The 16,305-nt window shown below is 39.7% G+C and overlaps 1 protein-coding gene across 1 annotated transcript in view; it reads left to right on the top strand.

Moving 5' to 3' along the window:
- Nucleotides 1-9,282: 9,282 nt before the first annotated feature.
- Nucleotides 9,283-16,305, top strand: part of LOC104941290 (girdin-like) — a 28,807-nt gene continuing 21,784 nt past the window's right edge. The window contains exons 1-4 of the mRNA XM_010766372.1: nt 9,283-9,320; nt 13,354-13,492; nt 14,355-14,531; nt 14,646-14,807. Coding sequence (XP_010764674.1) covers nt 9,283-9,320; nt 13,354-13,492; nt 14,355-14,531; nt 14,646-14,807 — 516 coding nt within the window. The remainder of the gene's footprint in view (nt 9,321-13,353; nt 13,493-14,354; nt 14,532-14,645; nt 14,808-16,305) is intronic.

The raw sequence follows: 16,305 nt of genomic DNA, 5'->3' as shown, positions 1-16,305 counted from the left end.
CAAGCGCCAACTGAGCATGTGCAAGATGTCCTACATTCAGCACAAAAACAGCTTCAGACGATGTTGAAGGCGAGATGAGAAGCATGTGTCAGACTTTTCAAACTTTTAATCGCCACCCACCCCCACCTGAGATGATTTTGGGATAACAGCTGAAAGCGAAAGCAGAGAGACCTAGACTGTAAACATAGAGAGAGAGAAAGACAAATTGCCTCATCCCCATTCACACACACACACACACACGCTCTGGAAGTGTGATTGACAGCTCCCTCAAGGGCTTCAGTTAATTATTCAGCTCAGTCTGACGAACCGACAGACAGGAGTGCATACAGAGAGACAGAGCATCAGTCAGAGAGGAAGACAGACAGACAGACACACAGGCAGACACATCATCAAAACTTCCCTCCAGGCATCTTTCTATTCATAATCAATAACTCTATTGAATTTTACATAAAGCTATGTGCAATTACAGTTTTTCAGGATTTTAAATTATTAAAGAGACACATTTGGAAATTCTGCTCATTCACCTGCTGCTGGCTACCACGAGGGAGAACAGTTTCAACAAAAACATATTGTACTTTAACGCATCACAGTCTATATATACAGTCTATGATCACAGCCAATAACTTAAGTGCTGCTGTTGCTCCCTATTAAAAGTATTTCAAAAGTGATTATGGCTTGAGGTTTTTATTGTGAAGCAGATGCAAGTACAACTGGACAGTTGCAGTTTGGCATAATCTCAAACAAAACCTGTTCTGTTCCTCCAGGTTTCTTTAATGCAAAACAATCAATGAGAATAATCCCCGCAGTAATTTAGTTTTAAAATTGATCTAATTGAGTATTTCAGGAAAATCCAGGCAACATGTCCTCATAGCACAGAACATGTTGTGTCTCATGCAAAGTCATTTTTTTTATGTTTTCAACAAATGTTTAGCTACTTGACCAATAAGTGCGCCCAGGGGAAGCCCCATGGCCCGAAACACTTACGGCCCGTCCACACGGAAGCTCACCGGCAAGCTTCAACGCACGCCGCCGTGTGGACGCTGCGTTACATTAGGAGAGACAGTTTCAGAAACAAACTTGAAAAAAAAAGCTGCAAACACAACGGAAACAGGGACATTAAAATCTGATGCAGGCACCGGAGAGCTTGTAGAAGTCTGGGACAACACTTTAGGAAACTTTTTAACAACAGTGAGAGTTTGCCAACTTTTTAATCCCCAAACTTTTTATAGTTGCAGCGCGATTCTCCTCATGGGGAATGGCAACGCGCCGTAGATCCTGCCACGCAAACCCTTTTCAGTTAAACACATTGGTTATGTTTAGAAAAAGATGATGTTTCTGTTCCATTAACTGTTATGTAACTGAAGGGAATTGACTTTATACAATAGTTAAGTTACGTAACAAAAGAACGACACAGCAAGTCAGATGTGACTTTTGGTTTCACCCAAAGCACTAACACTGATCTCAAGTCCTGTGTTTGTTTGACCCATCCATCCAGTGTGACCTCCTGCAAACACAGACAGTGTCACTCTGTGTGATGTTTGCAGAAAACACAGAGTATTACTTTTCCCTGGAACAAACCGTGAATGAGAACAGCCTGATGCGGTACAACTGCACTTCACAAAATAACAGCAATCCACTTAAGTGTCTGTTATGATCCATCTGAAATCAATTCAAACCTCAAACAACTTCATGAGACATACCTTATGACGGTCTTATTTTCCTTTCGAGTCGCAGCATTTACTCACTAGTTGTGTAATGCTTCAGAACAAGCTCCACCACTTCAAACATCCACACAACATTTCAAATGTTCTGCCTGAATTAAACCATCAGAAACATAACAAAAACTAATCACTGCTAAAGGAGCTCAATCAGTGCGGTATTCAGAGAGGACACACTCCTTCACAGGCTAAAGGCAGGGCACACAGTCCTCACCCAGGACAACCAGTTATTACAGAAGTCAAGAAAGACCTTCCATTGTTTCTGTAATTATTAACAATGTTTAATATGCATTAAAAAAAGACGTTCATAGTCGGCTCAGCTCAAAATGCTCCGATTGACTTCAGTGCTTTCCAAAAATAGGTTATCTATTCTAAAACCACCAGACCTGTTCCCGTTCTTCTGCATTATAGATTATATTTAATACAACTTATTGAAGAACAGCAACTACATTAATATGTAAAAACAAAAATGCTAATATTGTCTTATATTGCATATGTAGTGTACTCAGATCTTGTGCTTGAGTAAAAGTAGAAGTATTTTGATCTTGTACGTGAGTAAAAGTAGAAGTACTCAGATCTTGTACGTGATTAAAAGTAGAAGTACCAGAGTGTAGGAATACTCTTTTAAAAGTGCTGGTAAATGACCAGAATTGTCATGTTTTGAAAAGTGTTTCCACAAGTTTATTTTTCAAATATCAGTATTTTTGCTCAGTCTGAATTTGATTTAGACCTCCACAATATAACATCTGCTCTTATGTGATCTCATGTTTTAAAAAACACGCCATAATTATGTCATTATATCCATGTTATAAAAAGGTAAACGATTTGTCAGGAGGACCTGCTATCAGATGTGTACTTTCATTCTCGTTCTGCCAACCGGCCGGCCTATCGCTAGTTCTCTAAGTGACAGGCCCCCAAATTAAAAAGAAAGTAGGAGCAATAATCACTGAGTCACTTCATTTGTGAATGAACAGTGGAGCAACCCCTCAATGAACACCCACACACACATTTGAATGATTCAGCGTATTGAGCTACTTTGAGGCTGCCAGTTAGCCACTCGCGCTGATTATTAGCTGCGGCCGGACGGACACGACTAACAGTCAGACCACCTGAGCTGAGTGACCATTTGGAACCAATTCAATTACTTCTGGGATTGATTGATCTGGTCTGGCACAGGCAGGGGCCAATTCGATTGTCCTAAAAACTGCAACGCTGGCCGACCATTAAACTCCAGGCCTGAGAGTGAAGCTGATAGTCAGTCTGTCCTGTTCTCCTGTCTGCCCATCTGTCTTTACACTAGGCTTCCTGTCTTTCTGATTTAATTCCTCTAATACATCTTATAAAACCCTAACAAAGGAATGTCTTCATTGCATATTTTTTTAGCAGATACAAATAATGGGAATGCCTCTCTGTATAACAAGTTAACACAAACTACATACTCCAAAATGGTCATATAATTTGATCAAATTCCTGCTCATTTTCATGTTCCTATTGGTATGTAGTGTCTCTACTGTGACATGTCTCCATGCTTTAATGTTCAAAAAGCTCTTTATTTTCCTCATACTGCATGTGTTGCAGCACCTCTTATCACCCTCTGTCTGAAACCAGAGCCCAGTCTGCTCTGATTGGTTAGCTGGCCAGCTCTGTTGTGATTGGTCAACGGCTTAGAGATGTCCAGCCCCTTAGCCTATGGACAATGTGTTGGAGCGCCAGCCAATAAGAGCACACGTGTTACGTAGTGATGTCACTTTGGTATGGAAGTAAACAAAGGAGTCCAATGGATCCAAAACGTTCTTCGCCAAACAGAAGCAAATATTCTGCACTTTGATTGCATAGAAGGGATGTGAAAAGGAGATACTTGCAATTATTGCAGGCTTGATTGTGCCTTAAAACAATTTCAACAAAAACTAAACACTGTAACCTTCAATAAGGGAGGATTTATTGTAGATCCGTACCCAAACGACTGAAAGCGTTTTTTCATAATCCTTTGTAAACATTTAAAGCAAAACATCAATTGATAATTTTATAGTGTATGAAACTTAACAAAGGGCTAACATCACTCCTTTTGTGAAGCCATTTTCTAACAAAGTGCTTCATCAGCTTCAGTGAGAGGTTTGCTACAATTCCCAGAATGCCTTTCAACAACCCACAGATAAAGAGATGTGACCTTGCTGCTTTTCAGCTGTGGATTTTAAATGTCGATGGAAAAAGCGATATCAACAGCGGAGCGCGAGTCTCCAGTCGGGGAAAGGTGAGTCGACCTTGAGTCTAACCTGTCTTTATACTGCAATGCATTCTGGGATTTATCCTGGTCCTGTGGCTCTGAATGCTGGTCTGTGTTTCTCCTATGAGATAAACTTGAATTCATTATTGTAATATTCAGGAGGGGAAATACAACAAAGTGTAATCCCTACTAGCTCGTGTGTTTCTTTATTATTATTTATAAGGATTATCCCTTAATGACTGACAGAGAGATGCAAGACAAAGAAAGAAAGTCAGCCAAAACAGGGATTATTCTTCTACCCAGTGATTTAAATACTATACAAACAAGGGCTTAGTGGATATACGCTGAAACCTCTGATAAAAACTATTATAATTTCCGTGTTTTAACATTTCTATAACAATCTTAATCCGAAGATGTGGCCAAATCCAAGCCCACAAGGTCAGTGTTCATACATACATATAACATCATCTCTAACGTATACTTTGCCAGGAAAACAACATTTTACTTTTATAAGGATGCAACTAGAATGTACTTTTACTTTTACTTACAATGATTATCTAAATTAATAGTTTTATATTTTAATAGCACAATTCAAAAATGCCCAAAGTAATATCCTCAAAACTTTAATTGTATCCAATCATTGGACATTTTAGGAAACAATATAGGAGAAGCTGGCAGACTTTTAGATAATTGAGTGCAATGTGCAGCATCCAATGACATTACCGTCAACAGTGTGCTTTCAACTTGAGGACAACAGTTTGGGGTAGTTTCCTGTTCCAGCATCACTGTGCCTGGTGCACTACAGAGCCCATAAGAAATGCCTTGCTTGCACAGATCGCAGAGATCAGCTCCATCCTCCACCTTTGGGATGAACTGGAAGTCTGACTGAGAGCCGCCCTTATCTCAGAACATCAGCACTGAACCTCACTATTGCTCTTGAGGCTCAATGGCAGCAAATCCTTGCAGTCAGTTTACTAAATCATGTGGAGAGCCGAAAATACAAAAGGGTGTAATCTTCAGGGGTTCACATACGTTTGACAAAATAGGACTTTTGTGAGTACCTTCTTAAGACTCTTAGTCAAAAATCTATTTATGTGAGTATTTTCAGATTTTCTATCTAAATCTCTTTTGAGGTTTAGACTTCACTTGGTTGGTGATGATTGTAGTCAGACACGCTGTGCAACCAACCATCCATCCCAGTCCTCTCCCTAGACTATGTGTGCGTCTCCAACAGCTTAACAATGCAAACATCTGTGCTACTGAAAGAGAATCATTATTATTGACATTGACAAAAGGTAGTTTGTCAGAGAAATACACATGATGGGATTGTGGGCATCGAAATACTTAGATCTCTTGTATGTTTTAAATAAACAAATGCAATTAACAACCTGATATTTGACTACACCAAACCCTAATCCAATGTAACTATTTATAAGTGTGATAACAAAGAAACGTACATCAAATGCCAGACAGGTTAACTTTCTTTTCACAATTTTTCGTTTTGTATTAGCATTTGTCTCTTTTCTGTATTTCCCAAGCAGCTAGGATGTACAGTAATAATGTTATCTTATAGGGGATTGACCGAGCTAACATATAGCTATGGTATAACTATTCAAATGCATTTGACCTATACGATTCAAACTGTGAGATTTGACTTGTTGAAGAAGTCATGTGGTCCAGATGTGAAATGAGACCTTATACTTTGTTTGCGATGTTTAATAACATTGGATTTGAATCACAAAGGAGGACACAACAATCTGCGATGGGGATGTTCGGCTGCAGGTGAAACTCTAAAGCATTTCCACAGGTGCTGAGTACATCTGAACTCAGTAAATGTAAAACCAGAGTCTCAAATCCCAGTCAAACCAAACTCTGTCCAACTCTCCCGGCTTTCAACATTAAAACAAACTCATTCTCATTCTCTGGCTCTCGGCATCTTATTGTTGTTCATTAATGCAGATCATTAACGAGTCTGCATGTAATTATACTCGTGCAAATTCCCAAATGCTCTATTTTTGAATCAGTTGATGTAACATCTTGTAAAATATTTAGTTTTTCTGGCTTCTTCTGCCTTCACAGAGAGGTCAGGAGACAGGATGCAGCCCGGAGCAAAAGGGCTCAAGGACGCCCGTCTACTCTCCCTGAGAAACGATTTCAATTCTCTGAAGGGTTCAAATCACTACAAACATAACAAGAGGTGTTTTATCTCTTCAATCCCGCTTTTTTTTTTTAGATGTTTTTAAGGAGGGCATTTATTCTTGATTTGCTCCACTGAGTTTGACTTTTAACCCCTCTGTTAAAGGAGCTTAAAACAACAAGTCCGGTTCAAAAGGCACCGACAGCTTGCCCTCTTCATTTTGTAAACAGTGTTTTTGTCCCATCATGGTGTGGTTACAAAGGGTCATCATTAAAAACTTGATTACAATATGGTGCCTTAAATACACCAACTCAGGATAAATGGATCATGTAATGGTCAATGTTTAAAAACCACCCTATTGTGCTTTTGGGGGTTTTCGCTTTCCTGTGTGTTATATAGGTTTTTGTGCATTAATGGTTTGCAAATGCTAAAATCCCAAAGTTCCCTCCAGAAGGAGTTTCTCTCCCACCCTCCCCCCTCGAATGCCTCCATGGACTCCTTTGTTTACTTCTGTAACATAGTGACCTCACTATGTAACACTTGCATATTGTACATTGGCTAAGGAGCTTTTTGAACATTAAAACATGGAAACATGTCACAGTAGAGGCACTATATACAAATATGAACCTGACAATGAGTAGAATCAAGCTCCTTTGAGTTTGAAATGTTAGCTTTCATGCTGCTAACAATTAGACAAAACATGGGGGACAGAGGTGAAGTACTTAATTTTACTGCAAAAATATAAAGAAAATAGGAAGGGAGAAGATATAAAAGGGAAGGAGGGCACAAACAAGCAGAAAATAAAAGCTTCCTGCTGAACTGCTGCTGGAAAATATCATATTCAATAAAAAAGAAAATCCCTACTCACGCTGCACATTGATTTAAAACTAGCTGGTGACTACTTGGGTGGGTTTTTTTTATGTACTGCAGAGGGTTGCATTGTTGTTCGTGAATCTTGTAAAGTAATACGGTGTTACTCAAGTCTGTTCTGGACTCATGGGCTTTTTCAGTAAGTTAAAGTACTTGTTCTTCAGAAAATTAAACTGCATTGTCTCTGCTTTTTTTGTAAGGTGTCTATAGCCAAACATGTTTGGAGCTACTGGTTTAATCTTTATCATTTCATTGTATTTCAGGAGCTTGTGTTGTAGCGGCGTCACATAGCTGCTTTGGAAGCGCCGCCTTTTTATTTAAGTGATTGGTTCTTTCATGTTTGTACTCGTGGGGTTTCAAATGTGATGGCGCATGCATGGGGTACTCTTTTCAAAGATGTGCCTGTTGTCTGTGTTGTTTTAAAACTTGTGTCATAAGGGATCCGTTAACTTGAACTGCAAACCGAATGTTCCCATGGACAACCTGAACCTATCACATGTTTGTATCTTACCTGTTAAAGTGAAAACTTGTATAACCCAAATAAATGTAGAGAAGTAAAATAATCAATAATTCGTTCTTTATATGTATAATACCATTTTGAGAGTTGCTATTAAGACATTTAAGCAAATTAAGTATTTTCTGTTTCCTTAACCAACACTATTACATAATACACCAAAGGACTGAACCGTTAACTATGAACATTTGGTCTCAGTCGAGAATGATTTCAGAAACTGCTCAGACTTTAACTTAAGTGAATTTGACTAACAGCCCGGCTGCTGCTCATAATACTTTACTCTGGTCATTATGGTTAACGTCATTTTATCTTTTTAGTACAAGTTACAGTTGCTATTTCTGTCATTGTATGCTTATAATGGATATTTTCATTTCATTTGTTTAATATGCATGTGTGGTTTCATGCGTATAACATGCGGGTTAAACTGACAACCTGGTGATGTCATTAATGTTTCACAATGTTTGAAGTTGACTCACAATCAAGTAAACCCGGCTCTTAAGCAATTACAATTAAAGAAAAAAAACCTTACAATGGGGGGATGGATAGTTTAAAGCACAGGATAGGATATCAGTTTGGATGTGTTGTGGGAGGAATGCTGCTTTAAAGATTTTGCCCGTGGATGCTCTCATTTTACATAAGATCAATCTGCCTGCGTGTGGAGGAAGAAAATATTCAGTTTCAAGAACATGACAAGCAGCCAGATGAGGAGAAGAGGAGCACAGAGCTAATATTCCTGTCAGCATGTCCGGACAGAGAGAGAGGAGCCACGGGAAGAACTGTGTGTCAGACCTCAGAACAGAATCTGTCACAGCCAGGACGAGAAGGGCAGATGGACAAAACGCCTCATGGGAGAGGAATTCATATTTTTACTATCACTGTTGTAAGTGATGTGTGAATAAAACGAATTCAGCATTGTGGCAAAATACTCTCACTCTGTCCCGATCGATTTCTGCACATTTCTGTCACCAGTAGGACAGGTAATATTTTGGGGGATCAGCACACACATGCACATTGCACATAAAAGGACATCGCCGTGCACACACATGTAGCGAGCACGTACACACACACATCCCACTATCCAGCTTGGAAGACAATGCTCACATGTGCACATTAAACACACCAGCACGTATACACACACACACACACACACACACACACACACACACACACACACACACACACACACACACACACACACACACACACACCCCTCTTGTTCCCCACAGTACCCCAGCGGTCCTACCTCCAGACTTGACCCAGCTGCAGGATGTGAAGCACGGTTTGAAAGACCCACATGCAGACGATGCAGCACCTCCGGGGGCCCCCGACTCTTCCTGCCGTCGCAGGCGGGGCAGAGGCTGTATAAACCGGGGTAGCATTCGCCGCGTTCCCCGCTGCCGCGCTACCGCCGCGCTGGTCGCTGTCCTTGGTGCTCAAAGTGTCGTTCGCCGTGGCCGCGCCGCTCCCGTTACCGCTCGCCGCTCCATCCCCGCAGCTCAGATCCGAGTAGTCATACAGGAACCACCTGAAACTCAATACCTGGACCACAGCGGAAGGCACCACGACGAAGACGAGCGTCAAGCCGAACCACCAGTAGTCACCTCTCAGGTAGTAGTCGGCGGCCAGCCACAGGTCGGTCGCGCCGTCGGAGAAAAAGACGAGCAGCGCGCAGAGCACCCAGCAGCAGTCCAGCACCGTGTACGGCTTCCCGCCCAAGGCGCTGCAGCGGGGCCGGGCGGCGGGGATCCCCGGCTCCGAAAGGCTCCTGGGCGTGTTGTCATCTTCCACAGACACCGCTGCTCCATCCGACTTAGCGGCCATGTTGGTTAGGATAGGAGAGAAAGACAGAGAAAAGAGGTGGGGATACGGGAGAGAGAGAGAGGGAGAAGGGAGGGGAGGGGGCTGGCTGTGTGCAGGGGAGAGAGAGCGAGAAAGATTACATCATAACTAGCCTCATCATCAGCCAATTAATTGCGAGGTGTCATTACTAACAGGGCTTTTAACACCATGGCACCGGCAAGATGTTTACAGGACATAAAGCATCAAGGATATTCCTGTAAAACATTGTATCACCTGCAGGGTTTTTTGTTTTTGTTCCTGTCATTAAAACCTCTGCCATACGCCGTCTCTGCAGCAGCAGATGACAGGACTGTTGTTATAAACTCATATGAAGAGGGTTTTATAAGCTGCTCGTGCTGAGTATCAGTTTCTGACTTCACTTGTCATTTTTTACTATGAAGGTAGTAAACCTGTGAACGTATTCTGTGCATGGGTTTCTTGGCTCGCCCTGCATGATGAATCTCCCTTCAGACAATAAATGTTAAAATGTGCTGTGCGCATACTTAAAATAATGTGCCCCACATTTAAACGATGAGAAATTGCAAGAAAAAGCCATCTGCAGTTTCATAAAATTAGCTCTAGTCAGACAGATAATTTCACATAAGCTTTTCTCAGCCGAAAGGTAAAAGGTAAAAACACAGTGTTTCCCCTATACTCTTATCTTTGTGCATAATTAAAGGTATATTTTATTTCTTCAGGGGAAAAACCCTTGTCTGCATGTTGCGATCACAACAACACAAAGAGAGAGAAAGATTTATTACAGTAAATATTGGTTATTTTCATTAATGCTGCCGGTAGACTGGTTAAAGTGAACATAAATCACACTTTGTTAATAAGTCTGAAATATGTGTTGTACCTGCAATTTAAGCATTTAATGAAGGAGATAACAAACATGACACTTGGATTTTTCTACATAGTAAGCTGATTTCTTAGGTTTATGAACAAAAAGAGAATCATCTAAGAAAACAAATATCACAGTTAAACCATAAAACTCCATTAATCAGTATCTGAATTTGATGTGTTAGTTAAAAACATTCATTGTTACAAAATGCATCTATGAGAATTTTAACGATCATAATTGTGAGACCAAAATCAAAATCTTTGAACTATTTCTTCAACTTTTTACTTTCCCTATCCCAGGCCATTGGATCGACTGAACAATAATTGTATTTGTGTTTTTGTTTTTATAATATGGATAGTGTCGATGTTTCCTACAAAGGATGTTGTTTTGACTCAACCCCTAACAGGGAAACAAAAAAATAATTTAAAAAAGTGTCACAAATACGGTTTGTAGTCAATATGTACACTTTATCTTAAAGAATACATTAAGGCGTTTTCATTTGCTGACACAGCTGGTCTTGTAGTTTTTATCAAACAATCAGCAGTGGATAACTCCACATTTAGTGCTCTAGTATACTTGTGGCAGCAGGACATTGTGATGGATTGAGTTAAAATAAACTACAGTGTGTGTTTATGGTAATGAAGCAACATGTTACCCAGTGTGGCTGTTTTAATTTCTGAACAACAATAGCTCTGTGGCACAGAGGAGTTAGTTTGATCTGGACATTGTTGTTTGTCAGAACATTAGAATCAGACTGGTCCTTCAAGAGTTCATCATTATCAGCTGTTATAGGAGAGATGTTCATTTCTCAGTATTCTCTCCTCGTCTCAGCTGTTCCCAGACTCTCTCTATGACTGCCTGTGTTTTAGCGTCCGGGCCTTTAAAGTGCATTTTTTTCTAATTGTAACGAGGCAGTGATGCATAAAGCTGACAAGACACAGAGCAACTGGTCTGTTTACGGCAGTGACCATACTAATTGAAAAGATCCTATAAACTGTGAGCAGAATAGGCAATGAAACTCTTTGTTGAATTACGGCTCTGCGCTTCACTGCCCGCAATGAACCAATCAGCTGCTGTGTTTCCCCATCAGGATAGGGTTTATCTGAGGGGGGTTCAACCCAAAATGTCTGTGGAACAAGATATAGAGCCCAGATCCTAAAAGGAGAATAAGTCTACTAGCCACTTCAACATTGGTACTCCTACATATTTCATACATTTTAATGGTCAGAACAACGAGACTTTGTACTCCCCATGATGTGGTTCAATGCCTCAGAACTGTTTAATTCCAAGCTGGAGTAGTTCTGGCTTTTGTTTCATGACAAAAATGTAAAACACACACATTTGTCAGAATATTTTCTTTGATAACCTCTGGCCATTATGAGTTGGAGACCAAGGGGAGCTAATTAGAGATCCCAGATCATCAAGGCTCCGACTCACTTTAGAAAAACAGAGCAGAGATTCTGCATGGCAGAGAAAACGCTGTCACATTCGAACCACAATTATAGAATTTAAAGTTTTATGCAAGGTTTTCCATTAAACAACCCTGAAATAAAACCATATCCGTTTCTAGTTCCTCAGAAAGTTCTTAATCACTCCTGCCGAGGTTAAGGGAAACATTCCTGAAGCCAATTTAAACATGTAGATATATCTCTGGACTTTAATTGTGTCATATCAATCTACATCTCCAACAGCTCATACATGAACTACAACGTCAGTGCAGTGGACGTATAAATGTATATTGGTATTCTCCATCTCACCTAGTAATATGTATCGTGTGAGCAGAGAGAACACTTCTTAAAGACAGTGTCTAATACATTAGCTAATACAGCAATGCCATCCTCTGATGGTATTTTACCTCAAGTTGTTACAATTTATGAAGAAACAAAAAGTGAAAGACACATTTCATTTGATGCTTTTCTGCTAGGTACTGTGGTTCACTAAGCTTTAGCATTAACCATATCAAATGTACGGTGGCTGAGAAGTGCAAACGACATTTACAAACTGTGAAACGCTTCAACAAAGCTTGAGAAGAAATGTGAATTTTATAAAACAAATGTACATTTTATAAAACAAATTTACATTAGTGAAACACTTTTACCAAAGAAAAAACTATTTAACATTAACTAAAACAAATTAACAAGATGCAAAAGACTTTATAAAGCTAGAGACACATTTACATGTTATAAAACAAAATTGCTTTTTATAAAAACAAAATTACATTAGGGAAACACTTTTACAAGAACTGAGACAAATTTACAAGTCTCCAAACAATTTAACATTTCTCCAAACACTTTAACATTTCCCGAAAAACTTTAACATTTGCCGAAACACTTTAACAAACTAGAGAATCAAACCGGAAAGGGAATGTCCATCATACCAGAAATGACNCGCCATGTAACCGTATAATAAACATATATATATTCTTTGCAAGCTCTTGTTCAAGGCCCAGGGGCCAAATCCGGCCCACGACTTCATTTTATGTGGCCCCACAAGAGCTTGCAAAGAATATATATATGTTTATTATACGGTTACATGGCGATTTACAGAGGCACGTTGCCCCTACATGGAGCACAATGCATCTCAAATTTGACTTTTTTCTCATAATTTGACTTTTTTTTTCAAAATGTCACTTATTTATTTTTATTGTGACTTTTTTTCCAGAATTTGGCTTTTCTTTTTAAATCATTTTGTGACGTTCTCGCTGGAGAGACTTGCAATTATTTGCCCTAGACTTCTGCTTTCAGTCGTAGTTAATCATGAAGTTATTATTACCTTATCCGGTAATAATCCAATGCAGAGGCAATAATGTAATACAATACATTATTTTATATATATTGAACATTTATATATGTATTTTTGAACATTGAGTAAATCATTTTCGGATCAGAATGATTCAAAGTAAACGATACAGCCCAAATATAAGAGCCCTATGGCCCAATTAATATCAGGAGTCGAAATCTTTACTTAATTTGAGTCTATTGCAGAATCATCCTGTGGGAGTTTTCTGGGTCAATATCTCCTAACCGCCGACCTACAGTACACTGTTGCCAGGAAGTCTTGGCGTTGCTTTACCGTGGCTGTGACGATAAAACATGATCTGTGTTCAGGATTACAAATGTGTGATCACACTCTAGACTATACACACACACACACACACACACACACACTCACACTCACACTCACACTGCTAACCTCCTTATTTAATTTCAGGTTTAGGCTCCTGGAAACAAAACTGGAGTCGACACTGAAATCATCTCTGGAGATTAAAGAGGAGAAGATCGCAGCGCTAGAGGCCAGACTGCAGGAGTCCTCCAACCTCAACCAGCAGCTACGCCAGGAGCTCAAGACGGTCAGCTCACACATCCATACTCTTAATCAAAGAAAGCATACACACACATACAGGATTTATGACGTATTGAACACAGATATTTATTTTAATCACAATAAACAAGACCCAGTATTTAAACGCATACATCCAACAAAGATTCAAGGCTTTTATTGGCATGTGTACATACAGTAGCTACAGTGTAGTTATGACAATGGACATCTTAGTTCACAGGCTCCTCCAACAGTGCAACACAATAAAACAGATTAAATAGTGCAAGTACATAAATAAAATAGAAACAGTGCAGAATAGTCTATATACAAGTAATTGGATTATATATATATATATATAAGTTGCAGCAGATGAATGTTATGGATGTTCTTTCAAAAGTTCAGGAAGCCAAACGTCATCAATCCTCCAGCCCGTCCACTTTGGAACAACGTGTCCTAAAATCTTTCCCCCGCAGTCCAAAGCACTAAAAACACTGAGGGCTTATGAAGGCCGACACATTATTTATTCATCCACTTTTCCACTTCTATCGCCAGTTTATCTATTCATGAGGCGGCAGGAGAGGAGTGGAGGATGTCTGCTGTCCTTTAAGGAGGCATTTGTGTTTTGAACTTGCAGACACAAAACAGATTCAAATCCAAAAGCTTGTAGGGAAAAGTTTAAGCTTCTGTAGATCAAATCTGAGTTTCAGCTGTGACACTATACAGGATCCCGTCTGCTTTGTACATAACCATTACTCATGTCTGTTTTTATCGTTTATTAACTTCACATTCAACCCAGTAGCAGTATTTAAATATTAGCCATCTTGGAATTATATTATATTGTACTGAATGGGCACAAAAAAGTTAAATGTTTACTCCTATGCCTCTACTTTCAGGTAAAGAAAAACTACGAGGCGCTGCGTCAGAGGGAGGAGGAGGAGAGGATGGTGCAGAGCTCCCCCCCGAGAGGAGGGGAAGCCCCTCAGGCTGTCAGTAAATGGGAGAAAGAGAGTCATGAAACCACCAGAGAGCTGCTGAAAGTCAAAGACCGACTCATTGAGGTGGAGAGGAACGTAAGTTAGCACACATCAGGAATGCCGATATGAATAAAAAAACATATACCTTTTGGATTGTGCAGTTCCCTCTGAGTGTCTTTATGTATATCTGTCATCTTTTTTTTTTCCCAGAATGCCACGCTGCAGGCTGAGAAGGCGGCGCTGAGGAGCCAGCTCAAACAACTGGAGACTCAGAGCTCCAACCTGCAGGCTCAGATAGTGGCGGTGCAGAGGCAGACTGCGTCTCTCCAGGAGAACAACACGTCACTGCAGACTCAGAACGCCAAGCTGCAGGTAATCCTACACACACTGCACAATACAGAGGGAAGGAAGCTATGGATGGCCGCTTTCTGTCACCATCTGCATCAGCATATAGACTTTTACAGCGGTCATTCAAATATAGGTGGTGAAATGTAAATGTTCTCTGAAGCTCAACTTTGAAGCCAACTTGGACAATAACTCCTTAAAGTCATTGATGTTAATGATTGACTTTGGAAACAGTTGTTGATAAAAACCATTTCACCTCACAGTCCGTATATACATTAGTAGCTGATCCATGGCCTTTCAATTATACAGGATGGTCTTCATTAGCAGACAGAAATGTAATTGTAAAATATTTTTTTATTTCTAAATAAGATGATTTAAACGTAAATCAATTAATTTGTCAGTTTATAACAATAATAATTGTATAAAAATGATAATACAATAGTTATAACAAGAATAATGATAAATAATAATAATATAGTTTTTATTAATATAGACCAAAATCACAATCTTCTAGGCTTTAAATACTGCCATACAACACTTGATTGTGAAAACAAAGATAATCCAAACAGATATACTCATGTTTATGTCTCAGGGATACATGCACTATAGACAATTGTGATAAATACATAAATCTGTTATATATTAGGTTAATAATTGCTCCTAAAACCGTCAGATTAGTAGCATAACATTCTCTTGAAGTATTTTAGAACACTACTTTAAACAAAACCAATTAACAATTCTCAATGTTAATTACACAATGCAAAGCTGTCACGCCTTCTTTCAACATTGCTCTGTTCGCACAGTTGCGTTGCCACGGTGCTCAGCTCCTGCTATGGATTTAGACTTGTTTGGCGGTGACTCAAACCCTGCTTATGGGCGACAGGATTTACACTGACCATACAGTAGCTTCTATCTGTTGCTGTGGGTGTTAGCCTACGCCTCTTGATGTGTGTGTGAGAGCAGGTGTGTGCGTAGTGGGGGTAAAAAGCTGTCTCTGTTTAAAGATACAGAGTATGTCAGCACCTGGACATAATGTGTGTGTGTGTCAGTGTACATGCACACACTAGTGATGATTGAAGAGGGATTGGAGACCAGGAAACCTCTGCAACCACAAAGGAAACATGAGAAGAAACAGTTGGTGTTATGAAGAGGGAGTTCACATCAAACTGAACAGACACAGCGCCCCCTGTGGACCAAAAGAGGAACAACCTCTCCTTTTACTTTACATTTGTATCCTTTTGGGTGTTGATTATAGGAACACATTTTCTTTCAATAAGTCAATACAGCTGACAACATGTTGATAGGAGAATCTTTATTTTGAACTCTGTCCGTGTTACTTTTCTCCACTCCGACTCCTCCCCCTTTTCTCCTTCATCTCCTCTGTTCAATTCTCCGAGAGCCAAGTTGTATTTTTTTTATCCATATCATTCTTTACTTCTATTCTCCGTGATATCCTCCTTTTTTTAACCCAATCATCTTCATGCTCCTTTCCACATCCATAGCAATCATCTGTTTGCAGTTTTTC

The sequence above is a fragment of the Notothenia coriiceps genome, unplaced genomic scaffold (genome assembly GCF_000735185.1).
Source record: "Notothenia coriiceps isolate Sejong01 unplaced genomic scaffold, NC01 NC01_scaffold00003306, whole genome shotgun sequence".
Classification (NCBI taxonomy): domain Eukaryota; kingdom Metazoa; phylum Chordata; class Actinopteri; order Perciformes; family Nototheniidae; genus Notothenia; species Notothenia coriiceps.
Note: the sequence above shows the minus strand (reverse complement) of the source record. Positions and strands in the feature narration are given on the sequence as shown.